At 40.5% G+C, this 13,821-nt stretch overlaps 1 protein-coding gene across 4 annotated transcripts in view; it reads left to right on the top strand.

Annotated features, from left to right (window-relative positions):
• Positions 1 to 13,821, top strand: part of tspan9a (tetraspanin 9a) — a 310,877-nt gene that overhangs the window by 261,059 nt on the left and 35,997 nt on the right. For all 4 annotated transcript variants that reach the window (XM_047387621.1, XM_047387605.1, XM_047387613.1 and 1 more), the window contains one exon: positions 6,215 to 6,289. In XM_047387621.1, the coding sequence (XP_047243577.1) occupies positions 6,215 to 6,289 (75 nt within the window). The remainder of the gene's footprint in view (positions 1 to 6,214; positions 6,290 to 13,821) is intronic.

The following is a 13,821-nucleotide window of genomic DNA, read 5'->3' as shown; positions in this document are numbered from 1 at the left end:
TGCACTGTTTGGCTATGATTTTACAAGTTTTGTATCTGAACAAAAGTTAATTATGAAAGTTTTTTCAGTCGTAAGATGTTTGTGTGGATTTGCGAAGAAAAAGAAAACTTTCATTTATAGAACGTTTAAATGAGAGGTAAAGTTAGGCCTCTGACCTCTTAACATCACAAACGACTCAAGCCCTTCCAAATCCTCAGCGCTAGACATGGCTTCCTTCACCTGGCTGACAACTGTAAAGCAGAGAAAAGCAAAGTGTAGGCAGGGAGAAGGCAGTTGGAGGCTGTGAATAATAAAACGGTTTAATGTAAAATATTAAATTTAAAAGTACCGATGTTTCTTATTAGGCGAGATGTCAGGTGGGGAACATCATCTGCCAGATCATTGGAGCGTTTTTATGGACGTGCTGTTTGAGAGTCGGGGATGTTCCTTTTTGTGCACCCAGGGGATGGGGGAGTTGTTTTTGGGCCAGATGGTGTCATGTCGTTCATAGATCAGTACAGGTTTGGATCTCAGGGGGCAGACAGAACCGAGCGTTTACCTTGACAACATCTCGCTTTGGATTACAGAGCATTCAAAGCTCTGGCATCCTCTGTAGTATTTTCCTACTCTCTTCTAATTTTACTGCCAAGAACTGTTTACTAAGAAAAAATATATACATGAGAACAAGAAGATACTTGCATGAGACGTAAAATGTAGAAAGCAGTCAGTTATAGTCAGTAGTCGACTGTGAAAGAGCAACAGTGGTACAACAAACAGTGCAGCCTAGATGCTAACACAACAAAAGGCTGTTGAAACTGTTTTATGTGGGACATGGAATAAGTAATGGTTTACCCCCTCCCTTTCCAAATGAGCATTGGATTAATTAGGGCTTTTTAAGAATCTAGGTTTGCTTGCTTCATCCCATGCTGAGCAGAAGAGGCTGTAAATATTGAGCTGAGGCAGCATCAAGGAGGGTACATGATAGCAACTGAGATGCAAGACTTCAGAATAATTTATTCTTAAAGGTTCTTTACCCCCCCCCCCCCCCCCCCCCCCACCCCTTAAAAAAATGAAAGTGTAACTGCTTTCCTACCTCCATGTGAATCCACATCTTCCTTTGTCTCTATGTTCTCCTCATCTTCAATAAGAAACATTTCTGCTATTTCTGTTTCCAAGAAGTAATTACAGTTGACACAAAGAATCAAGCATCTTTCATTCTGGACTTAAGCAAACTCTAGGAATGTTCTGCACAAAGTGGAGATTGATTGGTCCAGACTTTCTACCCAGTTGTTCTCCATCATGTTCTTCCCACTGGGAGAGTTTTCTGGTGTTGTACTCTCACAGCGAGAGCTACAATGGAGGGGGGCTGTCCTCATCATTAGACTCCTGGACTGTTTTTGTGGTACTGATCCAAAGGAAATCTGAACCGGTCCACAACATTAACAGCAGAAGCAGGTTTATTTAAATAGCACCATTCATACATAAGGCAGTCCAAAGTCCTTTACAGAGCAGCAAAGGAAAAACAGAAAGAAAATAAAGTCTAAAAGCATTGCATGAAAGACAAAGATGCAGATGTTAAAGAAAAAAATGTTTAAAACTGGTCAGCTGCAACTGGGTCAGATTGTTTGATCAAAAGCTGCAGTAAACGGTTTTCAGCCCTGATTTAACGGAACCATCAGTTTCTGCACATTTCAGGTTTTCAGTGATTTTATTTCAGAGCTGAGGAGCATCGAAACAAAATTCTGCCTCATCTTGTTTAATTCTGGTTCTGAGAACAATGAGTAAGCGGGTCTCTGAAGACCTGAGGGTTCTGCATGGTTCATACCTGACCTGCAACGTAGATGTGTAATGCGGGCCAAGACCTATTAGTGCTTCTATTAGCAGTATTTTCAATTCTATTCTTAGTCAAAGCCAAGAGCATTTTGTGGTTGGTCTCCTGTGCTGATCTTCCAGAAGGTTCACCAGGGGGTTGGATGGGAATGGTCTCCTTCTTGCAGCAAGACAACAAAAGCAAAAGTACAGAATCTCAGGATATCAATGTTGGACCACTTGTTGCTGAGTATTGGACTATCTGCACGTTGTTGGACGTCACTGTGCCTCTCCAATGGCATCGGCCATTTTGTATCCAGGACAGCCTGCTCCTACATATCCCATCGAGCATTGCGACTGATATGACTGGGCGTCCCAAGTCTGACGTCACAGGACGCTATATAGGAAGGCGCCCATTTTGAACACATGCCTTCAGCTGGAGATCGGGACCCGATCACCAACATCTGAAGCATCACCTGGAGAAGAGTCCCAAGTGGATTTCATTTATTCTCTCTCGTTGGCCAACAAACAATTCATAACTGAGGTTTCTGGACTAGGAAGGCCAGAAATTTCACTTTGCCGATCGAAGACGTGAGTTTAACACGTAACTAAAAACACGGAGTTCAAGGAAACGAACCGCCATCGTGTTTCATCCCTAGTTGACTGCTGATGGTCAGATCCTATTTTTCCTTTTCGTCAAGAAGGCCAAAGGACGGGGACTGACCGCTTTCTTGGAGTTTAACTGTGGACGCGCAGCAACGCTTCAAACCCCCCCTCTTTCCCTCTCACTCGCTGCCCCAGAAGGAAACTTCACCAAGTAAAACCCATCCTTTATTTTTATTTCTTTATTAGAAAACCTGGGCAGGGTCAGAGGGTGTAGTGCAATGATAATCGCTAGTTAGAATCTCATGTGTTCTGAATGATATGTGCATGTAACTTTGTTATTGAAACTTTGATGTGTTATTTTGATATCTGGAGCCGCTGCGTTCCTAGCTCTGTGCGTGTTTTACCACCTGAGAGTCAACGCAGGTGCGTTGTAAGACTGGACTGTTAAAATAACCTCATGGTAAAATTCTCCATTTTCCTTTGTCTCCAATATCACTGCTCGCTAGCTTGGCGCCAAAAGCTTTACAACCCTTTGTCTGCTCAGGAGTTGGGGGAAGTTTTATGGTCAGAATAACTGAGTTACAGTTGGAGTTGCGCCCCCCACTCTCCACTCACCACCACACCTCTTCGTCATATTCTCAATTTTGCCATAACTGTTGGTTGATTCAACACCCACTGCTGTTTTCTTTATTTTTGCTTAGTTAGATGTGTTACCTTTGTTATGTAGAATTTTGCATGTTGAGTAGGTGAAGATTAATAAATATCCACATAGATAAAGAGAGAGTGTTTTGTGTTCATTGTGTGCAAAAAGTGAGTTGTCAGTCAAGATAAGGTTAAAGTTCCACACGTTTCGGCAGAAACGGTCGATTAAACAGTGACATCTCCGGCAATAGTTATTAATTATTACGGAGTATTTAACGGTTGTAATTGTCAAAGGCGTTGAGCCACAATTACACCACCAGAAACATCTCTGGTCTCGATTCATAAATGAGGATTTTGGTTAAGAAATTGATTTAGTCAAATTATGATTTTAATTATAATTATTGATCAAGATTAATCAATCAAAAATCATAACCCCCAACATCAAGATAAATACATCATCACAGGTTTGATAGTAAAAACAGAAAAAAATAATACATTTTCAAGATGCATTTTAAAAAACTGAACACAACAGTAAAAACAAAATAGTTCCACATCAGACAGAAGTTAAGAGTCCTTCTCCACAAATGTATACTTATTGATGTCCCTGCTATAAATATTTTACATTCTTCTAATTTATTACCAACAGTTTTGTGTAGATTTTCTGCTCAGACTAAAGCGGTGGTCAACAGGCCTTGCTGGAGGCTTTTTCTGCAGAAACTGTTCTTTGAGGTCATGATCTCTCTCTCCATTGAATATTTGCTGGTAATAAAGGATGTTTTGTTTCACACATAATCAGTAAAGTCCTGAAACATTATTGGGTTTCATTTGATAGAAAGGTTCATTTGGTGAAGCTGTATATAATTAGCTTTGCTCTGAGTTATTATGGCTCATTTTTAAGAAATAAAACTCAATTGGATTTGGTTTTTTATGTGTCTATATGTGTTTATATTCTGTTTTCCATTCAAGCTATATGAAAATGGTTAATATGTGTTTATGAATCCTGTGTTAAAAAATCTTTCAGACAACATATTATCATGATTAAGTTACTTCCATGATTTACTGTCTATATGTACTCTAATAAATTAGATTTCAGACAGTTGTGTCTATTATTATTTAACTACCGTACTATAAGATGCACCGGATTATAAGGCGCATAGAATAGAAGCTACTGCACTCAAACGTTTGCATCCACTAGATGGAGCTGTGCTAAAGAGAATGTCAACAAAACAGTCAGATAAGTCAGTCAGTCAAACTTTATTAATACACTACAAACCAGCATACGTATAAAACGTAGTTAGTGCATTCACAATAACTCAATGTTGTTCAAACGTTAATGTGCATATTCACGATATCTCCCAGCCTTGTTCAGTTGTAAACACGTAAAAGAAACACAGTCTGATACCGCTAAATCAAACGTTAGTGCATAACTCAACATTGTTCAGTTACGGTATGTATATAATACGTAAAGCTCACTTTTTCAGTTGTTTCCTCGTCCACAAATCCCTTGAATTCTTCTTCTTCAGTGTCCGAATTGAACAGTTGGGCGATTGCGACATCCAACATGCCCGGCTCCCTCTCGTCATTATCAGAGTCAGTGTCGCTGCTGTTGCCTGGCGGTTCAGTGATTATTCCTGCCTTCTTGAAAGCTCGGACCACAGTTGAGACTGATATATCAGCCCAGGCATCCACGATCCACTGGCAGATAGTGGCGTAAGTCGCCCGGCGCTGTCTCCCTGTCTTGGTGAATGTGTGTTTGCCTTCTGTCATCTACTGCTCCCACGCAGCTCGCAGTCTAGCTTTGAACGGCCTGTTGCAGCTGGAGTTCTTTAGTTAATCCACCCGGAATGACTGCAAGCTCCGAATTAGTTTTCTTCACTTGTTTTTTGACACCATCGGTGATATGGACGTGCATGGAGTCGTCAATAGGGACGGAGCTGTGTGAAAAAAGCCACCCGGTGTCTTGACGTAAATTTCTCTCAGCCATTCACTCATCATGTTCTCATCCATCCATCCCTTTGAGTTAGCTTTGATGATGACGCCGGCTGGAAAGATTTGTTTTGGCAAGGTCTTCCTCTTAAAAATAACCATGGGTGGAAGTTTCTGGCCATTAGCCTGGCAGGCGAGAACTACAGTGAAGGATGACTTCTCATTCCCTGTGGTGCGTATAGACACCGTACTGGTCCCTGTTTTCTCCACAGTGCGGTTCATGGGAATATCAAAGGTGAGTGGAACCTCGTCCATGTTGGTGATGTGCTCTGGCCGGATCTTCTTTTCAGTGATCTTGTTTTTGCAGTATGCGCGGAACGTGGCCAGCTTTTCTTGGTAATCTTTTGGCAGTTGCTGCGAGACGGTAGTTCGTGTGCGGATGGAGAGATTACGTCTTTTCATAAAACGAAAACACCAAGAAGGACCGCCTTGAAATTCATTGATGTTTATGTCCTGTGCTAGCGCTTTTGCCTTCATACGAATAGTGACTGTAGAGACGCTTCTACTTGCTGCTCTCTGTTCAACAACCCACTGTTCGAGTTTGTCTTCTAACTGTGGCCATCTCGCTTTATTCCCCCGGAAACTCTTTTTAGTCTTGTTTACTTGGCACAGGTCATCTTCTTGCTTCCTCCACTTCCGTACCATTGATTCATTAATGTTGAGTTCTCTCGCTGCTGCTCTATTCCCATGTTCGACTGCATAGCTGACAGCCTTGAGTTTGAACTCAGCATTGTAAGCGTGTCTCTTGAAAGGTGCCATTTTGGGGTCGTTATACACACACAAGTGGTGTTGGACTAGGAGTAAGCACAATACAGGTGTTTGCCGCTATTACTTCGGCGACGCCCCTGACTACGGTAGCCGTAATGCTGCAAGCGGTGCGGCTTTGTAGTTTACCAGTTGTACTGAAACATTTTGACAGAGCGCCGTGTACAACCAGTATGAATTAACCAATTGATCCATATATAAAGCGCTCCGGATTACAAGGTGCACTGTCATTTTTTGAGAAAATTAAAGGTTTTTAAGTGCGCCTTATAGTGCGGAAAATACGGTATATATTTAATCTCAAACTGTAGGACATCATCTGTTTTCATCTTCTGTTTGACCATGTCTTTGCAACATGTTGGACCATAACTTTAATCAATGATTTTTCCAGAGCAGCTTCTAAAAAAGACTTTATCTGTTTCTCCAACAGTTCTTCATTGTACTGCTGATAATTCTTCTGGCAGAGCTTATACTGCTCATCCTCTTCTTTGTGTACTCTGATAAGGTAAGCTTTTTTTGTTTAATTGTGAGGTCCTCTGTATTCTGCTGTTGTTGTCCTCTATCATTTTTTACTACTCTATATTTTTTTTTACCACAACAGCTACAGTACTGTAAGACTGTAATGTGAAAGCTAATCCTTAATAAGAACTAGTTCTGGTGCAGTTCACACCTGTTAAAACTGAATGAATTCATGCTCATATTTCACCACCTAAACATTCTGAACATAACTGGCCATGATGTCATTCATTTGTTCTTGCGTACCATTTGCTGCCTTGATTTGCCAGTTTATTCATGCTTCCTTAATCCTCTCCTGTTCTGTTTTTTACCCAAGCTAAAGTCTCATTAAAGCAGCTTTCATTTACAAACGTTCCTGCTTTAGTTGCCAGAGCACCAAATTAATCTGTGGACATGAAAGGTGGTTAATCAGGAGCTTTTAGTAGTGGCCACCATTAAAGCACAAAGTGGTTGGTGTTCCTTTTCTAAAAAAAATCCTGATTCTGGATAAACACGTCATAAAAATCATCAGTCATGTAAATTAAAAGCAATGTCTGTGGTATTACTTTAGTTGCTTTCCTCAAGTTAGAAGTGAAAGAAAGCATTAAGCTGCAGCTTCATTCCTCAGTTCATTCTGCAAACCCACAGTTGGACTCACTCCCTGCCAGCAGCAGGATGAACCAGAGTGCAGAAACAAATCATCTGTAATCGGTTAATTCGTTAGGGTATGAGCCTGCATATTTAATTTAAATTAAGGGGAAGGACATACATTGTCAATAACGGGTCTTCTATGACATAATATTCACCTATATGTATTCTTTAGCTAAATTCTAAGCTTGCAAAGAGGATACAAAACATCCAAATGATCTCATTTTAAAAAGCATCATTCAGCTGGTGCTGATGCCTCAGGGAGGCTGTCAAGAGCCTGACGGCAACACAGAAGGACCTGCAGGAGTCTCCAACAAGTTCTGGTTGTGTTCTACATATGCCAGTAGTCTTCTGTATATACCAAATCTCCTCTGGACTGAGGAGAAGGATGAAAATGGCAGGTATTGTCTGCTAAAGGAACCATCCAGGCCTGGCTAATGGAGTTTAAACAAAAATTCAACATGGAAGACTCACCACCCCGCCACGTCCAATCACTCCTCACTGGCTGCTGCAATCAACAGCAGGTCCACACTCCTCCTCAGCCAATCATTTCCCAGGGCATCACTTAAAGACCCTCTGCATGGAAAACACCGCTCTTCTGCTGTGCTTCGACCCTCCTCCACCCCTTCTCCACAATGGGCTCCCAACTCCTTCCATACCAAGGCCTACATCACCACCAGGATCAGATCCTAATCATAATGCTAAGATGTTTATTCAAACCTACTTCATCCTCAGTGTTTATGTCTCCCTCAGGGGTCCGAGCGCCAAATAAATAATCTTTAATTAATAAATTATTTAACCGTCTTCTCGATGTTTCTCCTTTATGTGAGTCTTTCCAGGTTGAAATATATTTACAAGCTTGTATGTTATGGTCTGTTGAAACCAAACTTAAATATTTGGGCCCTAATTTCAAATGGTTTTATGTTTTGTTCAGTAACAATTCTGAACATCACCAAAAGACCAACACACCCACCGTGAAGCATGGTCCATCATGCTCTTGGGTTCCTTTTCTTCCAAATGAGTATTTATTTATGCATTTATTTAACCTCTATTAAAACCAGGTGAGATGATTGAAAACTAGTTCTCATTTACAATGCCGATCTGAGAGCTGAGGTTTTTTGATGGCAGATAAAGTTCTGAATACCTGACCGAGGAATTCTCTCACCTACCAAAGTAAACTTAATGTTAAAACTGAATCAAATTTTATTTCAACTTAATATTAAAGGGAGGAAACACTTACAGTCTCTCTTGCAGCGTGAGGCTATTGCACCATTTTATTATTTTCCTTCAGACTTATTACATTTGTCTATTGTTCAGTTTAGTGAAACATGATAAATTAAAAGTTGATTAAGCTTTGAAATGATTAATCATGGTCTCTTTTTTATTATAAAAAAAGTTATTTCAACAGGAGTGTCTACAAATTTGAGAGCCACTGTAGGCTATATAAATAATGAAAATACTTTGCAGCCTAATATATCATGTGTCGCTTATTGCAAATAATTCCACAGCTTTTAATGAACAAGCTACAGGGTCTCAGGTGTTCTATGATATCTTCAGATCTGGAATGTCAGTGTCTTCAAGGAATAAATGGCATGAGTGTGACAAGCGTATACATTTTTCCAGTTGTCCTTCAGGGGTCAGAGCTTAATCATTTTCTTGTATATTTAGCATTTTCTGCAGCAGGAGCTTGAAGGTCTTCATGCTACTGCTTTACAGGTGTCAAAGGTTAGGCCACAAAATGCAGCCCAATTCGCACCAGTTGCTTCCATGTAATTAGCCATTGCATTTCCCATGACCTCTGTGAGATGAAGTCAGGTGAATGTCTGTGGGGTGACATCAGATGAAGATGTTTAAAGCTGCAGGTGCTTTAATAGGCTATATTCCCCTCTGTGGTTAATTTAACCACTGCGATGACAACTTGTCTTTTGCAGGACAAGCAACAACAACCTTTGTTTGTTTCCAAGGACAGTTTGCTGATAGATGTGTTTTTTCATAGTTTCTGTGTCACACAGCCCTGGGGACATCAGCTAATTTACTGTCTTTGTTCAAAGGTTATTTTTCAAACTTAAACTCTCAAGCAAATAAGGGAATTCATTTAGCAGCCCATCAGTTCTCAGATTTAGATCAGGTCTCACAGGCATACCATGCTAGGAGTAAATAAGCTTGATGCCTTATCGCCAAAATATTTGTGGCTTAACTTTTAAAGAAGAAGACAAAAAGAAGAAGAAATCCTGATCCCTCCAGGGGAATTTAAATGGAGAGACTCTTTGCACTCCTATCACCTGTGAAGTCAGAAAAAGATAGCAAAGCAGGGCTGAGGATTTTTCCAAATGAGAAATGAAATGAGTCTGTATTAATAAAGGATTGGATGTTGCTCTGGGAGAACTCTCTGGTTCACACATGTTCCAGTAAATCCTCCATCTCGCTTTATGTTCGTCCCATCTTGCAAAATTACAGTGTGTTTAGACCTAATGGGAAGGGAAACCATGATAATGTGGATCGGGAGCAAATCTGTTTCCCTTATTGGTCTTCAAATGTCATTGGGAAGCAAAGCCATTAAAACTAATTATGGGGTTTTTGTTAAATTTTCAGCCAGCTTCTAAATGACACTGCCTGCAAAGTTAAGGCAGATTGTTTAGGGCTTTTGCTCAAATAAGATTATAAGTTAAAATTGACAGGGTTGTCAGAAAGTCAGGATTAGATGAAGGACAAACACTACACATCACTTAAGGCGAAGAGAATTGCTTTTTTGTCTTTTACGCTACTTAATTTCCTCATCTTAAGTGAGATTATGTATGCTGTGGGAGGCTCTCGGCATCCACTGCTGCAGGCTGTGATCAGAGGAATCACTAATTCACTTCTCCTATTTGATCCTCTAATCACACGGCATTTATTAACAGGTCTGGAAGACATACAGTTGTTAGCAGCTGTAAAACATGTAGCAGCACGCCTGCAAGGCACCAAATGTATCCTTTAAATAAGTCAGACGTAAGTCATGACTTGACGCCTTATGTGAACTTTGATCCTTCTGTGGGACAAGCTGTCCAACACATGTGGAGAACACATCAACAAAAAGTGCCTAGATTGGCACAGAAGGGCAACAAAATCTTGAAAGAGAACATGCTCTTTTCTCCTATGTTTCCACATTTTTATCTGTTTATTTCTGCTTAAGAGGCACGGCTCCTTCCTCCTAATGAAGAAATTCTAGTTCATCTTCATCAGCCCAGCAGTCTTGCCTCCAGGTATGCGTAGGTCTTACATTTCTCCCTCCACAGCCCAGTGATGTTAAGCTTCCTGATTAAATGTCGTATAGAGGCATGTAGTATAATAAAGGCCGGCCCAGCAGTTAGCAACCAGCTGACTGCAGCAGATGGCTGGGCTACAAACCAGATTACAGCTATCCGTCTTGAACGCCGTGACCTCATTGCGCCTCCGTCAACCCAACATGCCCAACGAAACAAGGTTAATTAGCTTAGAATGAGAAAGAAGAACCAGGTCGGGGGGTGCGAATGACAGTGATAGAATGAGTGAAATGAATCGTCAAAACAAGGGATGGAAAAGTTGGATTAAAGGACTGTATGATATACTTTAAAATTAGTATTTCTCTGCATGTGGCTCAACCAAAAAAAAAAAATTATTAAATAAACCAAATATCAGAAGTAATCAAAAAATAAAATCATAAGTACTTTTACCCCCTGAATTTGTTTTATCACATTACAATCACAAACTAAACTTTTATTAAGATTTTAGTTCCATTTCGGAAAATACTGGAAGAAAACATTTTAGAGGCAGCCAAAGACTGTGGTAGAGGTTCACCATCCAGTAGAGCAACCACCCTAAACATTCAGCCACAGCTGATGATTTAGATCAAAGCATATCCATGGGTTTGAGTGGTCCAGTCAAAGGCCAGATTTAAATTCACATTAGAATTTGTGATATTTACAGACACTCTCCATCCAATGTGAGTTTGAGTTGTTTTTTAAGAATGATGGGAAAAGTCTTCAAAAATCTCTAGATTAGAGGTCTCCAACTCTTAGATACATACCTGTTCCTGCTCACCTGAAATAAATTAAAAGCTCATTGCCAGGTCCTCCAGAACATGGTGACATGATGAGGAGGTAATTCAGCCAATCGATTCAGGTGTGTTGGAGCAGTTATGCAACTAAAAGTTGCAGGATAGTGGTTCTCGAGGACTTGGGCTGGAAACTTGGGCTCTAGATGTAGAGATGTTGTTGGAGTGGAGACATTCCTCCACAAGACTGAATGGAAAAGCACAACACAGTTTTTAGATTTTTATTCTTTTGAAATTGAGATCGCTATGCATTACTTTTTCATCATAACTTGGCTACATGTAAAAATATTCAATGGGTAAGAGTATTTTTCCAAGGCAACGTCAGATTTACCTCTTTAAAACCTCACAAAGTTTTCCTCCTTATGCACTCACCGGCCACTTTATTAGGTACACCTGTCCAACTACTCGTTAATGCAGATTTCTAATCAGCCAATCACATGGCAGCAACTCAATACATTTAGGCACGTAGACATGGTCAAGACGATCTGCTGCAGTTCAAACCGAGCATCAGAATGGTGAAGAAAGGTGATTTAAGTGACTTTGAACGTGGCATGGTTGTTGGTGCCAGACGGGCTGGTCTGAGTATTTCAGAAACTGTTGATCTACTGGGATTTTCACGCACTACTATCTCTAGGATTTACAGAGAATAGTCAGAAAATGAGAAAATATCCAGTGAGCGGCAGTTCTGTGGGCGCAAATGCCTTGTTGATGCCAGAGGTCAGAGGAGAATGGCCAGACTGGTTTGAGCTGATAGAAAGGCAGCAGTAACTCAAATAACCGCTCGTTATAGCCAAGGCATGCAGAAGAGCATCTCTGAACGCGCAACACATTGAACCTTGAGGCAGATGGACTACAGCAGCAGATGACCACACCGGGGGCCACTCCTGTCAGCTAAGAACAGGAAACTGAGGCTAAAATTCACACAGGCTCACCAAAACTGGACAGTTTGGAAAAACATTACCTGGTCTGATGAGTCTTGATTTCTGCTGCGACATTCGGATGGTAGGGTCAGAATTTGGCATCAACAACATGAAAGCATGGATCCATCCTGCTTTGTATCAACGGTTCAGGCTGGTGGCGGTGGTGTAATGGTGTGGGGGATGTTTTCTTGGCACACTTTAGGCCCCTTAGTGCCAATTGGGCATCGTTTAAATGCCACAGCCTACCTGAGCATTGTTTCTGACCATGTCCATCCCTTTATGACCACAGTGTACCCATCTTCTCATGGTTACTTCCAGCAGGATAACGTGCCATGTCATAAAGCACGAATCATCTCAGACTGGTTTCTTGAACATGACAATGAGTTCACTGGATTCAAATGGTCTCCAGTCACCAGATCTCAATCCAATAGAGCACCTTTGGGATGGTGGTGGAACGGGAGACTTGCATCATGGATGCAGCCGACAAATCTGCAGCATCTGTGTGATGCTATCATGTCAATATGGACCAAACTCTGAGGAATGTTTCCAGTACCTTGTTGAATCTATGCCACGAAAGATTAAGGCAGTTCTGAAGGTAAAAGGGGGTTCAACCCGGTACTAGCAAGGTGTACCTAATAAAGTGGCCGGTGAGTGTATGCTACCTTTTTTAAAGGCAGAGTACTGTTCATTCATTGCCCAGACAATAAGCAGAGGTCTTTCCATTTACCCATCGGTGCCTTGGCCTTAGGATGGACAATGCAGGTTTCCAGAGCTACTGAAGGAAATAAGTGTTACGTTTAATGATGTGCTGCTGGCAACCTCTGACTCTGAAGCTGTTTGTCTCCAAATCATTTATTACACTTTCCGGGTTTTAAAGCATTTGTCCTGTTCTGTGCAGTGAGACCAGGAAGGAGACGTAGTTAATGTCTTTGTTTCCAAAGAGTCAATAGAAATGGTGGTTCAATCCAGCATGCACTGTGATCCAGTAATGATCATTAAAGGGATGGTAAGAATATGGGCTATGAAAAGTCAAGTTTTATTTTTGTTTGCATGATTTTTTCCTACAAATGTGTTTAGCAGATGTATGATAATAAATTGGCTGTTAGGAGATAATATTCTGCTATTCCTGCTGAAAATAAGCCAACAATTCTTCTGTGATTTAACTATGCAAGGTATAAGGTGTTTTACTTTCATTAAAAAAAAGCAGCGAAATGTGGGACAAGTTCATTTGCGTTTGCTGCTTTGACTACAACCAATTTCATTTAAGCAGTTTTAATAGGGTGATCAAAACAATCCTCCCTTTTATAGCAAAAAATAAGCATCAACATCATGTTTTACTCCATGGGTTAATTTTTGGAGCCTTGTTTTGTGGAAAACAGCAAACAGTTGTAATGAGAAGTCTTGCACTTTTAATTTATTCTATAAGGATACAGAGTACAGGCCTCATTACAGGTTTGCTCAAGCATGACCAAATATCTTTCCAATGTAACTACATTTGTTTGAGTCAAAGCAATACAGATAACCAATTCTCTGTTACAGAAAATAAAAATCTAATTGCACACAAATTATCTGGGCTGTTATTAGCATCCGAGGAAAATGGGAATAATGTTGTTGGCATGAGTTGGTATGAAATTGTCACAGCAGGATACCTTAAGTAAAAATACCACAGTTACATGGTGTTACTGTGTTTACACAAAATAAAAAACATAAGATCATTTGATTGTTTTTATTAAAAAGCAAGAGAAGGAATTATTATTACTGCTGCTGCAAAAGTAATAAAATGTAGGCTTGTGTTTGGTTGATGCTTCCTGCAATACGTCTCATACCGTTATAAAGCTTTTTTATATGCGCCCCATGGCTCAGTGGCAACCAGGCGCACCATATGCAAAGACTACAGTGCTT

This window comes from Girardinichthys multiradiatus, chromosome 2 (genome assembly GCF_021462225.1).
Source record: "Girardinichthys multiradiatus isolate DD_20200921_A chromosome 2, DD_fGirMul_XY1, whole genome shotgun sequence".
Taxonomy (NCBI): domain Eukaryota; kingdom Metazoa; phylum Chordata; class Actinopteri; order Cyprinodontiformes; family Goodeidae; genus Girardinichthys; species Girardinichthys multiradiatus.
Note: the sequence above shows the minus strand (reverse complement) of the source record. Positions and strands in the feature narration are given on the sequence as shown.